The following is a 26,053-nucleotide window of genomic DNA, read 5'->3' on the forward strand; positions in this document are numbered from 1 at the left end:
AAGACAAGTGTGTTCAGTTTGAAAAATCCACAGCTCACTGTCCCCATTACTTTTGTAATGTAGGTGCAATGAAGTTGTGAGTCAAAGTTGATGTAAGCATCAAGTGTAGAAACTAAGCCAGAGACTAAGATAGATAGAAAATAGACAAGGTGACTAGACAAACAATAACAAAAACAGTCAGAAAAAGAAATGAGCTACATATACAAGACAAACATGCCACTAGTGGACTACATGATGACACATTGAGGCTACAAACAAGACACTGGTGACTGGGATAATATTTCAGAAATTGAACCTAGAAGGAAACATTTGTTGTGTTCTTCTTTAATACTGCTGAGTAATTTAACCTTATTTTTATTTATATATGACTTGTTCATTTGTTTATTTGCCAATCAGGAAAGCAGCTATCAGCAGCGTCATGATCTTGAATGTTTTTTTGACATCGTAATCTGGTTGAACTTCATCTTTCACATATTTATGTATGAACTGTGTGCTAACTGTTGCTTATTGCACTGCTGATGAACTGATAGATGTGTTTACTTTTCCCCAGTAATGGCTCCTAAGCCATTAAAATCTCAGGCTTATTACATAATAAGGCTTTTTATTCATTAGCTACAAAGACTTCAGTGCTAACTGGCTGAATGCAAACTGGCTTTTTGGGTTATAGAAGTGTGTATAAAAACTTAATTTAAGAGATGAACTAATTTAATGCTACACTAATGAACAGTTAACTAGTACATAGATAATATTTCATGACTTATAGCAAATAATTCCCATCCTTGATGTTAAGGCTTGCCCTTTTTTTCTTTTATAAATTACAAGCCTTTACAGTTTTAGCTTCGGGCATCATTCTCCTCATAAAATCTAGTCATTTTGTACCTACAGTTAAAGCAAGCATTGTTACACTTTTTCGGGTGTAAATTATTTTTTTATTAGTTTTTTTGTGTTAAATAAACAAGTAAAATATTGTTTTCCTTTCAACTGTTCAAATTTGTCAAATGGCTGAACTTATGCTTTCCTCATCGGTGTTGACAACTGTCCCTTGGACTCCTTCCTGGCCCTCCTCCTCCTCCTCAATTGCATTCTCAATGTTGGACAGAACCGCATAACACTGCCTCTTAAAGTCCCTCCCCATGAACGCATAAAGAATCGGGTTCAAACAACTGTTGGCGTTGGCAAGAATGACGCCAAATAAATCTAGGATTTTGACAAAATTAAATTCTTTATAACGTATTCTTAAAAGAGAATAAAGATGAAAAGGCAACCAGCAGATGAGGAAAGCAGCTATCAGCAGCGTCATGATCTTGAATGGCTTTTTGGACGTCGCCATCTGGTTGAACTTCAGCTTTCGCATGATGATGACATAACAGATGACAATGATCAGGAACGGGATCACGAATCCAAAAATGAATCTGCAATACACTATGGCAAAATGGCTTTGCTCATTTATGCCAGTTCTTTTACATTGTGTCTTCTGTTTGTCCTGAATGTCTCGGAAAATGGCCGCTGGTGAGCTAAGTGCTGCTGAGACGATCCAAGTTAGAATGACTGTCACGACAGCCTTTCTTATGGTGCGCTTGTTCCGAGCCCATACAGGAAACATAACAACCACACAGCGGTCCACACTGATGATGACGAGGAGGAAGATGCTGCTGTACATGTTGAGAAGCTTGATGAAATACCGGAATTTACACATGAAGCGTCCAAAGATCCACTCATTTGTAACCTTTTGGACAACACCAAAGGGCAAGGTGGAGCACATTATGAAGTCGGACACGGCCAGACTCAGGTACCAGGTGGCGATGACGGACTTCTTCATCTTAAAGCCTGCAATCCAGATCACTAAACCATTTCCAGCAACACCCAGGACGAAGATGATCACATTCGCCACTGAGTAGATGATACAATTCACATCTGTGCAAGAAGAACTCATATTCAGACTTGTGTGGTTTTTAAAGTCAGGATATTCTGCCGCTGTCATTGGAGTAGAAGTTGTGATACCTCTGGATTCTGGAAAGCAAACACAGACAGGCTTGTTGCTGACTTTTATAGCATACATTTCAGGTCAGTCAGAAAACACTAGTGCTATGGAATCGGTTCAGATTCAATGCAAAAATGACTTGGACCAGGGATTGGATTTATGTGACTGTTTTCCAACCTCTGTTTGTCCCTTAGACTTAAACAGGCTGTTGTTTAAGGCTTTTGTTGGACTTTTAACTTTTATTAGATTTTGGAATAAAATACTTTTGCTTTGAGTGTCTCCATACCTTTATTTAGTATTATTATGTAGTATATTTTATTAAAATGAATATTTAATCATATTAAATATTCCATTTTATCATTACCAAAATAATTATAAATTACTGAAACTTTACCAAATGTTTTAGTAGTGATTGTTTCAGTAAAGACAACTGTAGCTAATTCAGAACTCAAAAAGCTCGCCAGTGAACTGTTGTACACACATAAAATCATAATATTTTTTTATTTGACCACAAAGTTTGTTTAATTGCAGAAAAATCAGTGTTTCAGTTGGGACAATTTATGATGTTATACACTGATTTTTCAGACTTTGGGATACATTTACTTCATAACAATGAGATCTAACTGCTCACCATGTGGCCATAAGGGTCAGGGATGCAGTCCCACTTCCTGCTCTAAAATGTAATAATATATAACGATTTTGCATATATTTAGCCTATTACTATTTCAATTAATGCTTTGGGTTTAAACTCATCATAACATAAATGAACAGAAGAGTTTAAAACTTTAACATTGTTTGCATACATCTTTAATCTGTTTCATTTCAGAAAAGCAAAGAAAATTTGGTTTCCCAGAATATGGACAATTATTTCTACACACCTTAAAACAATTTCACTATATTGGCCAGTAATATAGCTTGTTTTAAGAAATTTGCTTGAAACAATCCAAACTAACTGCAAATAATAGGTGATATAACATCAACACGTACAGAATATCTAATATATATTTTCACTGGACCCTAGGTGGCTGCCCAACTTTGCCTTGTACAAAGACCTCCCCTGTTTATATTGCAATTTAGAGTAATAAAAAGTACTGGAAGTGGGTTAGCATGTTTTATTTGTCTATTTAGCCCACATATTGTGAACTTTGGTTTAAAAAAGACCTAAATAATATCAGGCCAAAAAATCAGACACACTGGCTGAAAAAGTAATGACTCGCAGATGAATATCTTGTATTCTGTTTGAGTAAGGCACTCCAGTGAGGGGAAATCTTGTAAGAGTTGGGCTTATTTTTTATTGTAGCACTGCGACATTATATGCTTAAGAATTGTACTATTTTATGGGTAAACAATAATAATAATAATGATTTTGGTCTGTTATGTGAAAATCACATTACCACATCATTATTATTTGTACTAATGCACACTTTGTTAAGATCTCTTTATGCAAATTATTGAGCATGAATGATCTAAATTCCTCTTATTACTGAGTAATTGGCAGCATTTGATTCATATATATTCTATATAGTGTATATTTCTTAATTTCTACTTCAAGATGCGTTCCAGACATACTTAACATAGCAGTGATGTACATTTTGGCAAAATGTCGTGAATATGTATTACATTTTTATACAAATTAACTCCCTGAATTTGAAATTGACTAAAAAACTAAAGAATTTAGTTGACTCAACTTAGAACTGAGTTCAGATACTGCTAAACATAAACTGATACACTGTGACCTTAGGTCATGATTCATTCTAAAGAATTTGTATAACAAGGCCTTAACAGTAAAGTGATTCAAAGTGTCTAAGGCCCTGTCCATAAAATTAATAAAATAAACAAGATGAATGGTTGTGGAGTGGAGTTCAAAAGTCTGAGAGCGGAAGGGAAGGTACTATTAATAAACCGAGATGCTCTACATAAGACGCTTTGCCGGAAGGGAGCGTTTTAAGACGTTACTGAGCTGAATGTAAGCTTTCTGCATAGATTTTAGAACTGCAAGCTCATCCTAATTATCATATATTATACCCCTTGTTTTCGAGTGTCACCTTGCCCCTCGGAACTGAATTACAAGGGGTAGTGGTTAAAATCTTCCCTACGAAATGGGCCACACTTCAAATAAAGAAGAACATTACTTCATTAACAGGCTCCTAGCCCTGCCAGTCTGCAGAGGAGGGTAAAGTTCCTTCAGAGAATCGAAGAACTAGCATCTTGTTCAAATTTAGCAAGCTAGCTATGGAGACATCAGCATACTACTAGCAGTTTTTTTCTGCTTGTTATGATGAAAGGGACCATAATACATTGAAATGACATTAAACTAAGGTAATACAATGGTTATCGAGAAATCACTTTAATGCTCTTCTAACTGGACTGTCAGAAAAATTCAGTATTATACTCTATGTTCATGCTTGAATCACCATATATGGTTATGCTTAAGCTTAGAACTCTGTAGGCAGAAGAATTCAGACAGAGTGCACTGCGTACACTCTGGGGTCAGATGAAGGGCTCTCCTATCAGTAAGAAGTGGAAACAACCGTACACAGACAGGAGAACTTAACCTTTGGGTAGACTCGAAGAAAAGAGATGTATCGGAAAATAGATAAACCAGAAGTTAAAGAATAGTTCAGCGGAGTAAGAGTAAAACGTACATTTCCAAAGGTATAAGACAGGGCATGACCCAAAGCACTTTGAGCATTACATTCTAGACTTGACTCTGTGTGTAACTGCTCCCTTGCTGCAAGAATAAAAGCTTCAAAGACATCGGTGGTCTCAGGCTGATTATTTAAAGAAGACTTTTCTAACAACATCTCCTCCGCTACCCAGATACAGGGACCTGAACCACGCGGGGGAGTTTTAGGACTCCTGACAAGAAAAGACCTCGGGCACGTTCTCTCTGAGGACGTTTGAGCTTTCAAAAAGAGGCCAGGATCCTCTGGGTGGTGGAGAAGTGACGGGATCGTTCTAGAATCGCCGAGACACCGTACTTTGAAGGTAAGAAAAAGGGTTTTTCTTACTGGTTCATAAAAGCCCAGAATAGGCCATCTGGTCGTCGGTTGGGTGAAGATCCAACACGCGGGAAGTAAAGCCAGGTGAGGGAGTCTGGTCATTTATTAGGTGTTTTTACTAAGTCCTAGTAAGTGAAGACCGGAGGTAGCGCCCCGGCAATAAAGTCCGAAAGGCATAAAGTATTCGGGTGAAAGACCCCGAATGGTATTCAGGTGAAAGACCCTGAATGGTGTTCAGGTGAAAGACCCTGAACAGTTGTGTGAGTGTTGTTGTAAACGTAAAACTGCCAGTCTATGTGGTGGTTGTATTTGTGTAAGTGTTTTGGTACCGTTAAAAATTTTAACGTCATGGGTAATTGCTGCAGTTGTTGTTGTTATGACAAAGCGGAGCCCGGGCTGCCAGGTGATGTGAAGTTTTGTTCTAAGAGAAGGATAACGCAAATGGTTTAAAAGATGGAAAAATAAATATGGATTTAAAGGAAGGTTGAGTATGTCAGAATGTGAGAATCTGCTATCAGAGATAGAGAAGAGGGCTAAAGGAAGTTCAAAAAGGTTGGTAAGAGAAGGTCATAGTTCAGCCAAAGAATGGTTGGTAGAGGCAAAAAAGCACACAGAAGGTATAAGAAAAGCTACGGAGCTCAGAAAAATTGACGGGTTAACACTGACGGACAAAGAGGACGAAAATGCTGTTGGACGTAGACTTTACCCGCAACTTAATAGTCACGGGGAGACTGACCCACCACCTGGTTATAGTGTTGGTGTGACTGTACGTACTGACAAGGACAGTAAAAGTGATATCGCGTCCGCCCCTCCAGCACCAGTGACTCCCTCACCCTTGGCTGCTTTAGTTCCAACGGACGGAAGACAGCTGCACAGTCAGTTCATTCCATCCTTTACTTCTCTCCCCAGTTTTACGCGCTATCTTCCTGGGTTTTCCCCCGATGGTGCTGTTGTTAGAGATTTAAATAAAGAAATAGTTGAAGCCTACCCTATGATCGAAGTCCCAAACCCCAACCCCAATCTTGACGGCAGCAATCCCACTATGTTTGTGTTTAGACCTTGGACTGAGGAGGATGTAAGGAAAGCCACGGAAGGTATTCTCCATCCTAAAATGAAAATGGAAGATTTTAAAACTAAAATGGCAAATCTCTATACTAGTTATAGACTGAATGGCATGGAATATGAGCACGCGTTAAGACAAATTATGGGAATGGACTGGTGTCTGATTAGCGGAGATTGGAGTCCTTTTAACGGACAGGGTGTTCCATTAGCACATTGGGACCCCACTCTAAGTACTAGACAAGCTGCCCTGCTTGAGCGCATTGAAACCAAGTTTGCTCATATGGCTGACTGGTCAGAAATAAACCACTGTATCCAACGGGATGATGAATCAATCGCCGCATACTTCGGTAGACTTAAAGAGATTTTTGACATTAACAGTGGAGTACCTTTTCCACCAAATTCTATCAGTGACAGTCCTTATGAACAGCAGTTGAAAAATGCATTCTTTAAAGGTGCACTCCAACCAATAAGCAGTTTGTTACTAAACACATGATTGATAATCGCTCAGCTCAGTTAAACAACACCTTAGAATATGCTAGGCATGCTGAAAGACATTTCAAAGAGAAAAAGAAAGCCAAAAAAGCAACTCCATTTGTCTTGCAAACTAAAGAGGGTGAGGAAGTCTATTTTCAGGCTGAAGGAGGTGGAAGGGGTCGCGGAAGGGGGCGCGGCTACTTCGGAGGATGAGAAAGATCCGCCACTCCTACTCCAGGTGGGGACGCCTGCTGGGAGTGTGGTAAGGCGGGACATCAGGCCCGCTACTGTAAAAACAGACGCAAGGGCAACCGTGGGTCAATTGATCCCCCGACCAATGGATGGACGGCATGACTAGAGACGGCAACAGGTCAGACTGACTCTTTCATTTCCAATGACAATAGCAAAGATAGGGAGGGAGTTGAGGATGAGCCTGTCTGTCTAATGCATGTTGACACCTTCCTGCTCAGTTCAAAAACAAAGCCCAAAATAACTCTAGACGTGAAGGGTCAAGAAGTTACCTTCTTGTGTGATACTGGGGCATCACGTACAGTTATTCATCCTGACGATGTTCCACATGTTCAAATTTCTGATGATTTGATTTATGTCAAATCTGCCGATGGTAAAGTTAACCAAGCGTGACTGTCTATGCCTGTTCGTTTATTTGATCCCTGAACTGGCATACGTAGTCGCGACGCTCAAATTGTGCTTTCACCTGACGTTCCAGTTAATCTTTTGGGGAGAGACATGTTGGCTGATCTGCAGATCGCTGTGATTCCGGTCCTTGACGGGCTGCGGGCCCAGCGATGTGCAGATCTTGTATTGGTATTGGAAGACGATTCTTCTCCCCATTACTGGTATTCTTTAGATCTTGTCAACACGGGCCCAAGTTCGGTCTCCCAGGCCCTAGTTGACAAAGCCCGCGGAATGGGCTATGAATTGGCAGAATATATGAATCCAAATGATTTGCATTGAACAATGTTTTTCAAACACACCAGTGGCCGTGAGCCTAAATACGAGGAACGATTCTTTAAAACTCAATGTACAACCATTACATTGTCCACATTGTACTGGTCCGGCCGAGGAATGTGTGGCGCAGTATGCACATTGCAACCCGACATGCAAAAATTGCATCTCGGGCACACCGTGCCCCACATTTCTGTCTCTAAGGATCAAAAACACAACTGGAGTGACGTGGGTGTCTTCGTCACTGCCTGTGAACATGCTCGCGGTTGGTGAGAATATATGCCTGGGGTCGAACATTCTTTTGAGGTACATGCTTTCCGTATGCAATTAAACTGGGTCACACGTGGGACTCCGCGTGTACACTTGGCCAGCTCTGCAGGACAAGAACCATGACATGTTTTGTCTCTCACCGATTACGAAATGGCTAGACTGCATACTGTCCCTGAAAAGCTTTGGTTAAAGAACAAAGCGGATGTAGGCCTTATTAAGGGAATTTCTCCTGTTTCTATTACACCCAAATCCTCATTCCGACCACATCAGAGACAGTATCCACTTAAGCCAGAAGCTGAGGCTGGTATAGAACCTATCATTGCAGATCTGTTAAAAGCTGGAGTACTCATTGAGTGTCCTGACTCTCCGTGTAATACCCCATTGTTTCCTGTTAAAAAGACACCACCATCCACCGGCTGGAGAATGGTCCAGGATTTACAAGCAGTAAAATTCTGCTGTATGTTGATGATATTTTGCTTGCTAGTCCTGATAAGGACTCATGCTGGACTGACACAGTGGCCCTTCTCCACTTCTTGGCGGAGGGCCGCCACAAAGTCAGTAAAGACAAGCTGCAGCTTTGCAAAAAACAAGTTAAATATCTTGGCCACATTCTCTCCCATGAGGGCAGGCACATAGATGAGGCCCGTAAAAGTGCTATTCTGCAGGTGCCCAAACCTGAAACAAAACGCCAAATGATGTCTTTTCTCGGCATGGTTAATTAGTGCCGCAGTTGGGTCGCAAATCATGCTGAGATTGTAGCCCCTTTGACTGACCTCATCTACTCTAGCCCCATGGCAGCCCATGACAGCCTCCTCTGGACTCCCGAAGCCGAGGACGCTTTCATTCGTATTAAGCAACTTTTGGTCAGCTCATCCGTATTAGGGCTTCCTGACTACTCTAAATCCTTTTTTCAGACTGTAGATTGCAGAAATGGGTTCATGTCTTCTGTGTTGACACAAATGAATGGAGAGAGAGCTCGCCCTGTAGCATTTTACTCCTCTAAATTAGACCCTGTGGCTAGGGCTTTGCCTCCCTGTGTACAGGCTGTTGTTGCTGCCTCACTCGCTGTTCAAGCCTCTGCCTCCGTGTTTTTGTTTCATCATCTAGTTTTGCGTGTCGCACACGCTGTCTCAATTATTTTGCTGCAGAACAAAATTTCTTATCTCTCTCCCTCCAGACATTTGTCATGCATGACGACATTGTTGTCACAACCTCATCTGGAAATAGAACGTTGCACAGGGCTTAACCCTTCAACCCTTATGCCAAATGCCTCTGAGGGATCCCCGCATAGCTGTTTGGATGTTACAGCAGAAAATGTATTGCCTCGTGCTGATCTCAAAGATCAACCATTCGCCAGCCCTGACGTTACTATGTTTGTAGATGGCTCTAGTAGCAAACGCCCCGATGGCACTAATGCCACTGGGATTGCTGTAGTCACTAGTGATAGGTTGTTAAAAAGTGGAAAATTGCTAAGTCACCAGTCTGCACAAGCTGCAGAACTTGTCGCTTTAACTGAAGCATGTAAGCTCGCGAAGGGAAAGTCCGCCGTTATCTGGATGGATAGTAATTACGCCTTCTCCACTGTCCACATTTTTTGCCCAGCAATGGAAAAACAGAGGTATGATTACCTCCGCAGGTAAACCAATTAACCACAAACAACTTATTCTAAACCTTTTAGACTCAATTTAATTGCCTAAGCGTCTCACTGTTTGTAAGTGTGCTGCTCACACGCCACGATGACCCTGTCTCTAAGGGCAATCAGAGAGCTGATGAGGAAGCGAAGCGGGCTGCTCTTCATGCGGCTCACATCCTCTCTCTTAGTTCTGAAACACACACACACACACTTAGATGAGGAAGTACTGGCAGATATGCAGCGTGTTTCTCCTGACACTGAAAAACAACATTGGTTAAAAAATGGGACACAGGTCAATGCTTCTAACATCTACTCCTGACCCCTAGGAAAGCCTATCCTTCCAAAGAACTTATTTACGTATGCCGCTCTTTTGAGCCATGGCCCTTGCCATGTCTCAACAGGAGGGATGGTGCATACCATAAATCAAGTGTTCACAGCTTATGGGTTTACAAATTACTCAAAAACTTTTTGTCTAGCATGTGAGATATATGCAAAACACAACCCACAGAGGCAAATTTCCAAAACCACAATGGCCTTTTCAGCACATATGTATGGATTTCATAGAATTAAGTAAATGCGAAGGGAAAAAGTATTGCCTAGTAATTATAGATTCACTCACCAAATGGACTGAAATATTTCCCTGTGCTAATCCAGATGCATTAACTGTGGCAAAAGCATTAGTAAAAGAAATAATTCCTAGGTATGGGATACCTCAGAGAATCTATAGCGATAATGGCACACACTTTGTTAATAGCCTTATCACACATGTGGGTAAGGCGTTAAACATAGAACTAAAAAATCACTGTGTCTACCACCCCAATCAGCGGGATTGGTAGAACGACACAATGGTATTATAAAAGCTAAACTGCGAAAGACAATGACAGAAACAGGAAAGAACTGGGTTTATTGTCTCCCACTAGTAATATTAAACATGCACATAATGCCAGGAGAAAATGAGCTAACTCCTTTTGAGATGATGTATGGGAGGCCATACGTTATTCCCCAATTTAGAACTCTTTCAAAAGGAAGTGAAGAAGCAGAAGAGAGCTTAGCTATCTACATGAGAAACATGTTGAATAAACAAAATGTTCTCTCTATTAATAATCCTCCCGTACAGCTTGAAGGAGAACCGAGACCAGAGACAGAAGTCGAACCTGGAGACTGGGTTTTCATAAAGGTCATAAAGAAGAAGTCCTGGGCAGACCCACGGTGGGAGGGACCGTTCCAGGTGCTACTAGCAACCCCTACAGCAGTAAAAATAGCTGAACGCCCCTCCTGGATTCATCTCTCTCACTGTAAGAAAGCACGAGAACTTTCTGATCATGGTCGAAATAAACCTGCTTAGAGCCTCTTAAGGACTAGTCCGGCTACAAAGGGGCCCCAATAGGGCCACTCGTCTCAACACCAGTGAAGAAATTATTAAAGTCCAGAGACAGTAGTGGAGCAGATTCGACCATGACCAGACTGATACTGTATTACTTAATCATTACTGCCTATGGGCTCTATGTGATAAAGGGGTTTCATACTCCCATCTATCAGGGCAACCCGGTAAGGGGGGGCCCTCGGAAAATAGTTAAGACCCTGACAATGGAGTACCAGGAAGGTGTCACTGGTACTGTCAAATTTGATCTGTGCCAAATAATCAAATGTACAGACCAGAGAACTGGTTACATTCGGGCAGAAAAATATGTCTGTGAAACACCTCTGATAGACACTCCTGGGCTCACCAAGCGTGGCTGGTGTGATTATTGGAATGATGTTATTTGCAATTCTGGAATTTCTAGGTGGGAATACAGCCCTGCCAGAGCCTCCCATGGACCTGATCCCTTAAACCAACGTATGTCTATCTATCAAGGCCAGACACCCACAACCTGTTCCATGACTGTAACCCAATGTATCTCACCCTCACAAGACCAAAACCCTCTGATGCTGGTCTTTATGTACTTGGTGTTATCTTTCCGGACAAGATCCTTTAGGTCATTTTCAAATAAAAGTCACTCCAAAACCTTACTCACAAACTACCTCAAACATTACCTCAACCACTCCCATGCAAGATAATGCCACTTCTGGCTCTTGGCTAAATTCCACACGCTTCTCTATGTCTGAAAAATTAGCCATTGAAACATTTGTATTACAATCAGTTGCGTTTCATAAATCATAGCAGAGATGCTCTAAAAGCTGTCCATGAACAGCTGCAGGCTACATCACTTATGGCATGGCAAGATAGGATTGCCCTAGACATGTTACTGGCTGAGAGAGGCGGGGTATGTAGAATGTTTGGTGACTTTTGCTGTACGTTCATTCCCAATAACACCTCCCCTGATGGAAGTTTTACCAGGGCTCTCCAGGGTTTGGAAACCTTGTCCAAAGAAATGCATGATAATGCTGGTATCAATAACCCCTTGAGCTCCCTGCTTGAATCATGGTTCGGGAAGTGGGGTGCTCTTGTCTCTTCTGTTTTGATTTCTCTTGCCGTGGAAGCAGCACTCATCACCACCTGCGGGTGCTGTCTTATCCCCTGTGCGAGAGGACTCCTCCTGCGCCTCATCGACTCTGCCGTCACCAAGGTCATGGTATATGAGGACATGAACGAGTCCACCTACGTGCCCATGACTGTGCTAGAAGTTGAAGAACCCAACTTGTGAATAAAGGACAGTGATAGTGAATGGTTCATGAAGCAGCCTGTAAAAACCTAGCGGAGAGCAGGTTGTAGAAGTTATAATCCAGAGATACACACTGTTTTTAACCCTGATATGCTCTGATTTATGCTTTGCGTTTAAACCCTCACATATAGTATAAACAGGAGGGAAATGTCAGAAAAATTCAGTATTATACTCTATGTTCATGCTTGAATCACCATATATGGTTATGCTTAAGCTTAGAACTCTCAGACAGAGTGCACTGCGTACACTCTGGGGTCAGATGAAGGGCTCTCCTATCAGTAAGAAGTGGAAACAACCGTACACAGACAGGAGAACTTAACCTTTGGGTAGACTCGAAGAAAAGAGATGTATCGGAAAATAGATAAACCAGAAGTTAAAGAATAGTTCAGCGGAGTAAGAGTAAAACGTACATTTCCAAAGGTATAAGACAGGGCATGACCCAAAGCACTTTGAGCATTACATTCTAGACTTGACCCTTGCTGCAAGAATAAAAGCTTCAAAGACATCGGTGGTCTCAGGCTGATTATTTAAAGAAGATTTTTCTAACATGGACTTTCTAAGAAATCAATCTATCCTCTACACCTCATTCAAAATGTAGCAGCACGGATCCTAACAAAAATAAAACAGAGAGATTACATCAGTCCTGTTTTGAAACAGCTGCGCTGACTGCATGTATCGTTCAGGATAGATTTTAAAATTCAGTTATTATGCTTCTAACTTCCACTTTTTATTAGACAGTTAAGCTCAGGGCACACTTTTAAGAAACATTTAAAAACATATCTCTTTAAATTAGCATTCAACTTAAGTTCTATTTTTAATTTGATGTGTTATTCTCTGATATTGATTAGAAATTAATACTCATAATTAAACTCAATATTACTGCTAAGCTTTATCAACTAACTGAGCTGCCACTGGCATGCTTTGTTTATATAAATAAAGATTATTATTTGCTTTCTGAGGGTCTTCAGTCTCTGGCTGAAAGATCATATTATGAGACTGTTCCAAGTGAGCAGAAGCTACTGCCTGAAATGCTGAGTCTGCTGTCTCGCAACCACATTGCGGAGTTTGAGGAATCACACATCTCTAAAAAAGAGCCACATCACATGAAACATGCAGTACTGCTGTCTGATTGCTGTAAGGTCTCAGTAACATTTGTCTGGTTTAGAATAAAAACGGAATTACCTGTAATCGGTCCAGTGCTGGAGAGATGTCCAGTGCGTTTGCTGCTTATGACAAACTATTTCTAGCTGTAAAATTGCACAACATTCTATTCCTCTGAATGCTAGATTTAGTTCTCAGAATTTAGGAACAAGATGTGACGCACCCATACCTGTTGCAACATTTCTGCTGGCCAACAACTGTGTCATCTTTGTGTATTATTATTACTGAAATAAACATATAAAAAGCATGTATGCAAATGTGTGGAATAGCTCCGTTTTTTTATGGAGTGTACTTTCATAGTCTTTTTTTTTGTTGTTGTTTTTAATTGTGCAGTCGCTTAAATGCTAAATAACCCAGCATGTGGTCTCTTTCCACATATGCTCGGGTCCAGATCAGATTTACCAGTCGGGTTATCACAGCCCCTCTTTTAATAGATTTTACCTTGCATCTTCTCCTTACTTTACTCTTCCTTCCTATTTTACCTTAAAACATAGACGTTTTTCATTTAGTTTGCATTTACTGCAGGCTATACATGAGTGTAATGAATAGAAAGCTAGCCAGACAATACAGTACACTGTACTCTATAACACTGTATTCTACTGTAAAAGAGTAATTATTTAGTGTGATAAATGAAAAATGATAAAATCCGACTAATTTTTGAGAGTTAACTCATCTCATGATTGAATAGCCTACTACACACTGTAGCTCATAGAGCAGTGCTGAAGTGATCCAGTGCAAAGCAATTACCTACTTTAGCTCTTTATCTCTTTCTAGCACTTTATAAGCACTTGTCATTTCTGATGGTAAAAATCCAGAAAATTACAGTCATTTAATTTCTTAGAAATGCTGCCTTTTACTGCAATTCAAGAACTTTACTAGTTCAACTACAGTATTTTACCATCAACCATTAAAATCAATCAAAAATGATTTTGTGAATTTTCATTCAATGCAATATGTTATTTACATGCATTTAACATAAAAAATAGATATTTATTCAATTTAGCAGAACTTTCACAGTGAAAATACTTTTACATTTATTTTTTTTTATTATCTAGCACTGAGGTTTACAAGGCCCACACTTGTTAGAAACTGAAGGAGTAACTTTTCACTCATTAGTCAACAAATAGTTAATAACTAATTAAAGAACACCTTGTCATCATATAAAAGCATTTACACCACATTTCTAAGCTTGCTCAAAGATATGATTCTATTTACTAGGGCATTACTAATTGCTTGCTACTGCAAACCCTAAAATACAGTGCTATCAAATACTTAAGCACTTCTTATTAAAATTAAATAAAAATATTTTGTTGTTTTGAAATACACACTCCTCGAAAACACAAACAAGCAAGCCAAACTAAATTACAGGCATTACTGCACTACTCAATATTTTTTTTATACATCAGTCTGACAGGAAAAAGAAAGCATGAAATGCAAGGCACTTTCAACCAGTCTTAGCCAATTTCATTAGAAGCTGAAGTTTTCATTTAGTTGGAAGTGTCTAAGCAGCCCTGACTCAACTTCCCTAAATACGATCATGTTCAAAACCTTAAGTTTGAGCATGAATTACAGTTAATGTTAGTCAGTTACAGTCTGAGTTAACCCCTTAATCTCCCAGTCTTATTACACACTAAGGCTTATTATTCAGTAATTAAAGGAACTTCAATGCAATCTGGCCGAGCTGTTCTTAGATTATAGATGTTTGTAATAAAACTTCAGGCCTGCCAGCAGACCCTGGCCATGTAAGAGGTTAATGTTAGTCAGTTGCATCCATGCTTAACCTCTTGGATCACGGGGGGTTTTGAAGCCTATCCCAGTGCTCACTGGGCAGAAGGCAGCAAAAAACACTGGACAGGTTGCCAGTCCATCACAAGCAGACACACACAGACATCCCTAGGGGCAATTTAGCATCTACAATTTGCCTGACAGCTGTGGGAGAAAACCCCTGCAGACACAGGGAGAACATGCAAACCCCATACAGAAAGAACCCTGATTGCCCATTCGGGGAATTGAACCCAGGCCCTTCTTGTTGTGAGGTGACAGTGATACCCATTGCTCCACTATGCTTAGTCAGATACAGTCTGAGTTAAGGCTGTTACCAAAGGAGCGAACACTAGAGGTTATATATGGAAGGAACTTCCTTGTGTGCCTCCGTCGGTCAACTGCATAAGAAAAGCAGCGTGGTGTCACAGCCTGGCCCTCACATCAAGTCAAGGTGTTCACTGCTCAACCAGTGCTACTGAATGACTGCTCACGTAAATGGCTGTAATATTTACTGAACTCCAGGAGAGTCAGACACTTGTAGATGTAAGCATGTTTGAATGGGATGGATGAAACTTGAGAAATCTGGATGAAACACCACAATTTTTGTTGTGCCAGAGAAACTGCTGCATGTTTATGTGAAGCAACCATGTGTTTATCCATCTATATCTTATTCAGTTCTGTTTTGTACTTTTCAGTCTTGTCTTTTTCCTTTTCGTTTCTTTTCTTTTCTTCTTTTCTTGAGTCTCCTCCAATCTTTTTCTCTCTCTGGCCACCTACTGAGAAACCAGATGGCTATAAGTAGGCTGGCAGAAACAAGGCACAGGTGAATTCATCAGCTACTCAGCCCGCTGATTCGGCATGACTGGATCTCCTTCCTACATGTTGACCATGGCCCCTTCTCCACAGTACTATTTTTCACAATAATCTATATGACTAGCAAACACAGCTTTGAACAGCTGTACATATATAAATGACAATTTTGTGTATATTTAGCTTATTTTCTATCTCTGTTAATGCTATGAGTTTAAATAGATTATAGCATAATCCTTGTAAATATTTAAAATATTCAGTATCTTGTATTTTGCATGATTGTAGACATAATGCATGCATAATTGATCAGGACTTGTAGATTTTATTTTCAGCACTTTAAAAATTCAGTGATAATACATCATTTTACGAATTAGTATAGAGATGCAATGAAAGTGCAAGTGCAGTGAAAATTTTAAATGCAATAAAACTTAATTATAAAAATTAAGACTGAGTTTAGAATGTAATGCAGTGGAGGCTAATATACACTATTGTCTCTTAATATGTACAGTGCTAATGTTTGACCATCCCTGGATGAATGATATTTTGTTGATTTTGTACTAATGAACTAATATGTGAAACTTCATTTAGCAGAGATTTCAAGCATTCAGAGTCGCTATAGCAACCAGAAAAACTGGGCTATTTGCCACATGCACATACTCACCGATTCTTTTTTCGTTTCTTTTCTTTTTCAACTTTCCCACTAACTTGGGCTATTTGAAAATGCAGTCATGGGTGGAAAGAGTGTGGCACGTTTGGTAGCACATTGATGATAACCAGCTTAAAGCCACATCCTGAGTGCTCTAAATTTAGAGGCCATACATGCATGTTATAACACAAAACATGATCTCTGTCAACTATTAGTTGAAAGACAAGGACAACAAAAGTATTGAAAACAGCACAGTTTTTCTGGTTGCTGTTGCAACACTGCATGCTTAAAATCCCTACTGTTTGGTAAATGCATTTTCACTATGGCAGTTGTTTTCAGCCTGCCTGTGCAGTTTTGTGGCTTTTCTTGAGCTTTGCGCTAGTGGGGGGTTGCCCTCCTTCTTTAGTTTTGGAGGGGCCAACAACCCAATACCCCACTGTTGTTGGCACCTATGTGCTTTTTTTTAAGCAGGCAAAAGCACTGGTACAGTACATGGTTCAACAGGCTTAATTTTGTGTTTTCATTGTGTTTTGAATTACAATTGAACATTTTTTTATTTTATTTTTTTATTTTATTTTTTTAATTTTGTAATTTCAGTTGAAAATAACACTATCATATATCATATCATAAGCATTTTTTTCAGACCAAATATGACTAAATTTTTCAGTACTTGCCAATACTGACACATATTAACTTAGAATTAGTAGTTTTTAGTTCAATTGCAATGTATCTTAACAGTTAAGTCATTATAATGTAGCTGATTTTGAATGTAGTGCATTAGCTGTGGATCGAGTAGTATTTCAATGGACAGGGTGGGTTTTTTTTCCACAATGCTTCTGTACAGCTGTAAAGTATATTTTATAGTTTTGATCCCCAGCCCTCATCTGTCTCTTTCAACAACAGTTTCTTTAGCACCGTGACTGAAGCTAAAACCAGGTGATGATGTAAATGGTAGGAAAATACGGTCTTTATCTACAGCCTATACGGCAAAGACAATTTTAAAAAATTCAACCAAACTGAGTAAAGTAGGCATTGATGGACTTCAGTTCCACAAATGTCTACCATTTTTGCCTTTGTTTTGCTAGCCTATGTGTCTCCACCTGTATTGGAATATGTGGTTGTGATTGTGTTTGTGTGTGTTTAAAAATGGGCTACCAGTGTGTGTCTGGTGGGAATTTGCCAGGGTGAAATGTTTAAAGTGATCAACAACTTTGTATCTGACCGATGCGGTATCAGCAGCATTTCTTTGTGTGAGCAGACCCTCGTTTACTGCTAGCTTGAGTGATTTGGTCATTTGTACACTACGCTTACATCACATGGTATCTGGTGACATGAGTTGTTGTTATCAGTGCTTTTTTATGAGCTAATACCTGATACCAGTATCCATATTGATGCCTCCCTAGTTTTTACTTCAAAGCTTTAGGCCAATGAATAATGAGTGACTGTATCTCAAGAACTCTGAACCTAGTCTATTTATGTATTAAATATTACTTTGAACTATTAAGTACTTAATTATTATTTTTATATTAACAAAACAATGATCCATTCACTAAACAGAAGAAAGATTGTTTTTTAATACATCACAATATTTCTTCAATACAAGCCAATGTTAAAAGGAGCAACTATTTGTTGCTTTATTCTCTAATACTATAGCCTTCTAACACTGTGCCAATCACCCCATAACCATTGCAGTCACCCCAGGTCAGAGCTAGTGCACAACATGAACTATCATTAATGCACAAATAGTGCAGTAAATAATTTTGATGTTGAAAGTGTATGCTGGGTTATCGTAATGCATGGTGTGCCTGAGATATACGCAAGAGAGCCAAAAACCTGTGCCAACCAACCCCACTCTTGACAAAGCATCCACCTGTAATAACATACCAACTGCCTAGCACCACATTGGCAACCACCATGTATGCAATATTAATGGCATATAAGCACCAACAGCACTTTAGCAACCACCTGGGATACTACAGCAATAGCCTAGCAGCACCCTGGCAACCCTGGGGTAGCACATCAATGGCCTAGCAACACCTTACCAACCACCTGGGATACCACAGTAAGGTCCTAGCAATGCCTTTGCTACCACATGGGACAGCAGAGCAATGGCCTAGCTACACCTTAGCAACCACCTGGGATACCATAGTAATAGCCTAGCAACACCTTAGCAACCATCTGGGATACCCTAGCAACCATGTGGGATAGTAAAACAATGGTCTAATCACACCGTAGCAACCACATGTGATACTGTAGCAATGGCCTAACAAGACCTTAGCAACCACCTGGGACAACACAGCAAAGGCCAAACAACACCAACACTCCTTTTTAGTTACTTGCTGTAATTCTTCTTAGTTACAGCAGATAGGGAATATTAATCCTTTGGCCTGTAAAGTGGACAATGAAAACTATGAACTGATGACTTCCATATTTTGTCTATATTTTGTCTTTGTTACAGTGGTAAGAAAGAGCAACTCAAGAGCAACAGAAGACAGTAATACATCAAAATGTGCTGTAGGAACATCAGAACAAGAGATATGTTAGAAATTTGGCAAGAAGAGTCAGGAGACTGGAGCTTCGGCGTTGACTGGGGTTTATTTCCACATACAGAGTATGGGGTACAGCGTGGTCGATCAGCAGTCAATCAGCAGTCTCAGGAGTCTAGTCTTATTCACGTGCATGCAGACAATCAGGCACGGGCACAGCTTGGTCATCAGTGTTTCACCAGTCTGGTCTGGTCACCAGTCTAGTCTAGTCCAGTCTGCAGTCCAGTCTGATGAATACGTGGTCTAACATGGTTTAAGTAGAGATACTGGGGGTCGGGGGAGGAAGCAAAGAGGGAGGGGAAGTAGGTGACAATCAAAAGGTTCAGGAAGGAGGGGAAGGGGGTCTGTGGTCAGGGAAGACCCCAGGGGTAAGGTGAGGTTGTTCTCACCTCAGGGGGAACAATACAGATAAAACACCAAAAGGCACACAACTGTAAGACAATACAGCTGACACAACAAAAAGACAACATAGGTTTCAGCATAGAAGAAAGCAAATGTGAAAAGACCTATACTTTCTCTCAATTCCCCCTTTGATGCCAAAAAGTGTCCAAAGTGTTAATGCAGCCAATGGTTAGGGCAGTTTAATGCTGATACTTTGCAATGGAAATATTCTTGAAGAACATTGGAGATGTCTGTAGGATCTTGAAACTGGAACAGTTTGCTTCAACACGGTGATGTTACATTGCAAGTTGATTTCCACAGCAGCAGTTGCTTGGGCAGATCATCCTGCAAGTCCACTTTCAACAGCAGGCACTCAGTTCTTCGTAGCTTAAGTGTGCAGTGTCAAGACGTTTGTGCCATGCTGGACAGGAACACTGGCTCCAGTTTATCTGTAACACACAAAAAGAAATATTTGCGCAGTAAACTGTTCATCAATGTTGGGAAGTTATTCATTCAGAATTAGGTCATCTGCTATCCCCACTATTTGTCCCTCAGAGGAGGCTGGTATAGTTCCACACAGTGTGTTGAAATCTTCACCTACAGGGGTGGCCCCCAATGGCCTAAAAACCATGGTTCTTTCCTGAGGCTCTGTGCTTCATCCACCCCCTCTCCAGCTGTCCCTGTATCCAATTCTGGGGTGCAGATACAACCTTATAATGCGAAACATATATCTGTGTTTTCTTCACATTTAATGCTTGCATCAGCTATCAGCAGAGCTTTAATATGGAGCTTCACATCTAGATTCTAAAGACTGCTTGCCAAGTTTCCTCACCATGACTCGTTGGCCTGAAACTATCATACAGATACCTTCAGCACTGACTTAATAGCACTGTTTGGAAAAACTGCTTTTACTTGCTTCTCAAAATTAGAATTCCACCATGAAAAACTAATTAACATTTTTATACCCCTGTGTGACCCAAAGGATGTGTTTGTGTCACGAGGCAAAGAAGGCAATGCTTCAAATGCAAGTTTTCCCCCTTTGGTCCAAACACCATCTGGAGCAACTTTTGCATCTGAATTCAGCCATGTCCAGTTCCCAGTCTGGACTGTAGCTGAGTTACCAGCAGATTGTATAGTGTTTTTTAAAATGGTAGCATAAGGATTGATTCAAGGCCTACTGTAGTTACATAGACCTAAAAAACAAGGCCCAAAGTTGCTGTGGGCAACAAAATGTTATTAATGTGAGGGCTTTTATCAGGCTTTTATCAAGTTGAACCATTTAGTAATCAATTTCCCTAATTACTGTATACCAGCACAACAGTTCAACTATTTTGCCCTAATATCCATTGCTTACAAACAAAAACATCAAAAAGTGCTTTTACATCTGGCTTAAATAACAACAAAAAGATAGATCAACACCCAGATAAGCTGAAGCATCAGAATAATTAGTTAAAAGCAGGAGCAGACGAAACTATGACTCCTTCTATCGCCTTCATTACCAAAGACAACTGCTCTGTGACTCCCTGCATGGTTCTGATTATCAAAGATAACTGCTCCTTTGAAATTCCCTGAAAAAGGTTTCCTGCTGAGCCTCCCTGTGTAATTCCCTCAAAGGGATTTCTTGCTGGGGTCCCGTTCACCCTCGCACTTTTTTTGTGTATTCCTGCCTGCTTTTTACGACAGTGTCTGGCCTGATGACCAAACTTATGGCAGTAGTGACATTAGATAACTTATCCTTCTTGTTGGAAGCAAAGTTCTGACTGGAGCTTGGGTTAGAGCTACTCTCTGTGAGTACATGTATAGATGCAGGGACACTGCAGAAATCCAAATCACAGTCTAGGCGATCAAGCTCATCTTTAAGGTTCCCCCATTTAGTTTTTACGCCAGTTTGGAACAGCAGTCACTAGTGCTTGCCTAAGGTCTGATCGCAGTGACTCAACAAGTTGTCTAAAATGAGGACCATCAGTTGTAGAATCAATGTTATCACTACTGTATTTATCAATACCAGAGTGATGCAGGAAGACTCTTTCAAAACGCTCACAGAAATCTGCAGCTGACTCTCCTTTTTTTCTGTCTGCATTTGGTTATTTGCCCCCAATCAGTAGTTTTGCGACATTTACAGCTGATCCAGTCATTGAAAGCTTTCCAACCCCTTTCAATGTCAATGTCCCGGCCTTTGTCACCCAACGCATCCAATACCTTATTATCAAGCTGTCTACAATCTGTTATGTTAAGTACTTGGCTTGCTATGGCAACAGCATCATTGGGGTGCAATAAGTAGAGGTTCCTTTTCTTTTGCATGAGATCTATGAAGTCAAGCCCCATTTCCCGAGGAGGTTTACATTCCTTGGACAGCTTGTCCAAGGTGGCTGCATCTAAAGGAATGTGGTCAATCTGTACTCTGGTTTCCTTAACTTCATCTCCCTTATTAAGGACTTCAGACGATCTAATAGTGACTGGTCTCATCTGAACTGCCTTAACACTAGTAGGTTCAGAATCCTCATCAGAGGAGGAGGATTCTGATTCATCAGAGTGGATCGCATCCAATTCTGGATACAGCCTAGCCAACAGTGGAGGATCTTCATCCTCTGTATAGCATGGCTGACCGAGAGGAGGGCCTACAGGTAGAGATTGGCATTGACACTTTGACTTGGATTTACAATTGGCCTGTTGATGTTCAACCTTGGTCAGTGATTGCTTAGGCTTTTTACATGTTTTCTGGGCATTCATGGCAGCTATTTTATGCTTTTTACATTCGCTGGTTAGCTCTAGGATCTTTCCCTCAGCTTCCTCTAGCTTACCCTCCATGTTTCTAAGCTTATACTTCCAGTACTGCTTTATTACAAAAAGACATTCCTTAACTGAATCAGGCTTGATACCATAACCCAAAGCTGTTTTACATTCCTCAAGAGTCCATTCTCTATCAGCAGAAAAACCTTTGGATAAAAAGTAATGAGCTGTCTTTTGCTCATGAATGTGTTTCTCTTTTATGTCATCCATTACCTTTTCAAATGCAAATTCAGTCCATTCAGGCATTTCAGTCCCACCCTTAACTAATGTGCTATTTTTATAGTTAAGAGGTTTCCAAGAATCTTTACCACATTTCTGAACATTTTGGCCTTTAGAAGTCATGGTGAAGAAACACAACCAACCTTCTCTAACAACAAACAAAACAAGTAAACAAAAAGGAAAGACTTCCCTCACTGCCTGAGAGGATAAGTTACAAGTTACAGTGACAACAAAAACAGACACAAAAAGGAAAAAACGCTAGGCTTTTACCAGTGACAATGAGTAAACTTCCCTCAGAACAGAGGGGATAACAGCCACAAAAAACACTAGGGTTATTTTTACCAGTGACAACAAGTAAACGTCCCTCAGAACAGAGGGGATAACAGCCACAAAAAACACTAGAGTTCTTTTTTATCAGTGACAAAAAGTAAACTTTCCTCAGAATAGAGGGGATAACAGCCACTGTAGATAGAGTTTTCCTGGAGGGCACTGATCAGGAACATTAAAATAACCAAGGCTTTCTTGATCTCATCATCGACCTCCCAACGAACAGAGGATATAGAAACCTCAGTGGGTAAAATACGTTCAGATGTGGTCTGAATGGGAACTGGATTGTTACTCTGATGTATTCTAGATAAAGCATCTGCTTTTGTATTCCTGGAACCGGGGCGATATGTTATATTGAATTTAAACCATGAGAAGAACAGGGACCATCGGGCTGGCGTGCATTTAGTCTTTTCACGTTATGAAGGTACTCCAAATTCTTATGGTCAGTCAACACTACTAAAGGATGGTTAGCTCCCTCTAACCAGTGCCGCCATTCCTCTAATGTCAGCTTAACGGCTAATAACTCACGATCTCCTATACCGTAGTTCCTCTCTGTTGGGGTTATCTTGTGAGAATAAAATGCAATGAGATAGAGTTTCAGGGGAGAGGCTGATCGCTGGGACAAAACCGCTCCTATACCGGTTTCTGAGGCATCAACTTCTACTACGAAAGGTTCAGGGTGTTTAAGTATGGGAGCCGTGGTAAAGGTCTCTTTCAAAGTTTGAAAAGCATTTTCGGCCTGTGTATTCCAAATTAACTTCTTGGGATTACCTTTCAACAAGGAGGTTAGGGGAGCAGCAATGCTACTGAAGTTGCGAATGAACCTGCGATAGAAATTAGCAAACCCAAGGAATCTTTGCAGTTCTTTAACTGAAGAGGGAGTGGGCCACTGAACTACTGCCTCTACCTTTTTATCATCCATTACCACGCCTTGAGAACTGATCACATACCCTAAGAAAGCAACAGACTGGAGATGGAATTCACATTTTTCGCCCTTAACAAATAAATTATTTTCAAGGAGACATTTCAGAACAGTACGAACATGTTCTACATGAGTATGTTTGTCAGGAGAATACACAAGGATGTCATCAAGATAGGCGATGACGTATTCACCTAACATGTCTCTTAGAACATCGTTAATGAAAGCCTGGAATACAGAGGGGGCGTTACAGAGGCCAAAAGGCATAACTAAGTACTCATAGTGCCCCCTAGTGGTCACAAAGGCAGTTTTCCATTCATCCCCTTCTTTTATTCTAATCAAATTGTAAGCGCTTCTAAGGTCTAGTTTAGTGAAGTATTGGGCTCCCTTTAACTGTTCTAAAGCTACTGGCACTAGGGGTAGAGGATAAGGGTAGGCTTTAGTAATCTGATTTAAACCTCTGTAATCAATACAGGGACAAAGACCTCCGTCTTTCTTCTTTACAAAGAAAAAGCTGGAGGCTACAGGTGAGGTGGAGGGTCTAATGAACTCTTGTTCAAGGGCTTCCTGAATATAAGTATCCATGGCTTTTTCTTCTTCTTGGGTTAACGGATAGACTCGGGCTTTGGGAAGTACTGGATTATCTACAAGATCAATAGAGCAGTCGTATGAGCGATATGGAGGTAATTGTGTGGCATTGTTCTTATTGAAGACCTCTTTGAGGTCCGAGTACTCAGGGGGAATGTCAATGGGAATGTCAGTATTAGGGCTCTCAACTGAAGTGGATCGGATGGAAACTACAGGGGGTGAAATACATGTCTGAAGGCAAAAGTCTGACCACTTCTGTATTTCATGTTCAGTCCAGGAAATCGTGGGATTGTGTTTTTCAAGCCATGGGAGACCTAGGATCAATTCAAATTCGGAGTGTTCTAATACTAGCAAGGGTAAAAGTTCAGTGTGTAGGGTGCTGGTTTCCAGATGAACAGGCTCTGTTATCGCTGAGATGGTTCCCACTCCTACTGGACCTCCATCTAATGCTGCCACCCGTAGCGACGTTTCCAGGGCCTCCACAGGGATTTTTAGTTGTTCCACCAAATGAGCATGAATAAAGTTTCCTTCGGCACTGGAATCTATGAGGGCTGAAATAACAACAGAAGTTTGGTGACAGCATACAGTTACAGGCAACAAGAATGATTTAGAAACCAACCCCTTTGTGGGAACACTCACCACATTAGCATTAAGAGAAGAATACTCCACGTGCTTTCCAGGGGTCGGCGCCTTATGTGTTTGTGGTCGGGTTCTACAGTCACGGATGCAATGACCAGCACCACCACAATACAGACACAGGTTTTCTCTCAATCGATGGAGTCTTTCTTCCTTGGAGAGACGGGAGGAATCACACTGCATATGTTCTTCCACTTCTTTCTGTTCCACTGAGTCTTGGGGGGTTTTCACTCTGGTGATCATCTTCCTGGCTTGGTCTACTTTGGGTTTGCCACGGTTATTCAATAAATGGTCGTGTCTGATGGAAAGTGTAATGAGCTGATCTAACGTTAAGTCATCGTCTTTGCAAGCCAATTCAGTCAGAATTTCCGGATTCAGTCCTTGACGGAAGGTGACCAAAAGAGCTGCCTCGTTCCACCCACTGCTAGCTGCTAAGGTGCAGAACTCTAACGCATAATCGACTACTGAGCGATTACCTTGGTATAGTTTGGATAACAACTCCCCACTAACCTTTCCTTCATATGGGTGATCAAATACAGTTTGGAATTCCTTGAGGAATTGGGTGTAGGAAAGGTTATGTATATGAGACCAGCTGGCTGTGGCAAAGGGCAAAGACAAAAGGGAAAAACCAGAAATCCAGAAAAACAGTCCAAACACAAAAAGGCAATCACAAAAACACAGGAGAAACGCTCAGTACTTCTACAAGAGAAGCAATACCTCGCAATCTGGCTAAGCTAAAGCCCGGGCTTTTAAACTAAACTAAACAAGTCATGTGACATGGAACACAGGTGAACAGAGTTAGTATTCAGGAGACTGTGAGCGCTGATTGGAGCGTGAGGGAAGGTCAGGGGTCACGTGAGTCAGGTGATCTCTGATTCTGGGAGATGGAGTCTGAGTGTGCATCAGAGCCGGGATGTGTGACAGCCACAAAGAAAAAAAAACAATAGAGTTATTTTTACCAGTGACAACAAGTAAACTTCTCTCAGAACAGAGGGGATAACAGCCACAAAAAACACTAGAGTTCTTTGTACCAGTGACAACAAGTAAACTTCCCTCAGAACAGAGGGGATAACAGCCACAAAAAAAACACTAGGGTTATATTTACCAGTGACAACAAGTAAACTTCCCTCAGAACAGAAGGCATAATAGCCACAAAAAACACTAGGGTTATTTTTACCAGTGACAACAAGTAAACATCCCTCAGAACAGAGGGGA

General features: G+C 40.7%; 1 protein-coding gene across 2 annotated transcripts; it reads right to left on the bottom strand.

The window, feature by feature from the left end:
* Positions 1 to 540: 540 nt before the first annotated feature.
* LOC118827759 (C3a anaphylatoxin chemotactic receptor-like) lies at positions 541 to 13,296 on the bottom strand. Of its 2 annotated transcripts, none has more exons than XM_036599218.1 (2): positions 13,234 to 13,296; positions 541 to 2,010 (listed from the first exon to the last, which is right to left on the bottom strand). In XM_036599218.1, the coding sequence occupies exon 2, from the start codon at positions 1,979 to 1,981 to the stop codon at positions 995 to 997; it is 987 nt and encodes a 328-aa protein (XP_036455111.1). In that variant the 5' UTR covers positions 1,982 to 2,010; positions 13,234 to 13,296; the 3' UTR covers positions 541 to 994. The 2 variants fall into 2 exon arrangements, with proteins under 2 accessions (XP_036455111.1, XP_036455112.1); XM_036599219.1 differs by lacking the exon at positions 13,234 to 13,296 and adding an exon at positions 9,484 to 9,583.
* Between the last annotated feature and the right edge of the window lie 12,757 nt (positions 13,297 to 26,053).

This window comes from Colossoma macropomum, unplaced genomic scaffold, assembly GCF_904425465.1.
Source record: "Colossoma macropomum unplaced genomic scaffold, Colossoma_macropomum, whole genome shotgun sequence".
Taxonomy (NCBI): domain Eukaryota; kingdom Metazoa; phylum Chordata; class Actinopteri; order Characiformes; family Serrasalmidae; genus Colossoma; species Colossoma macropomum.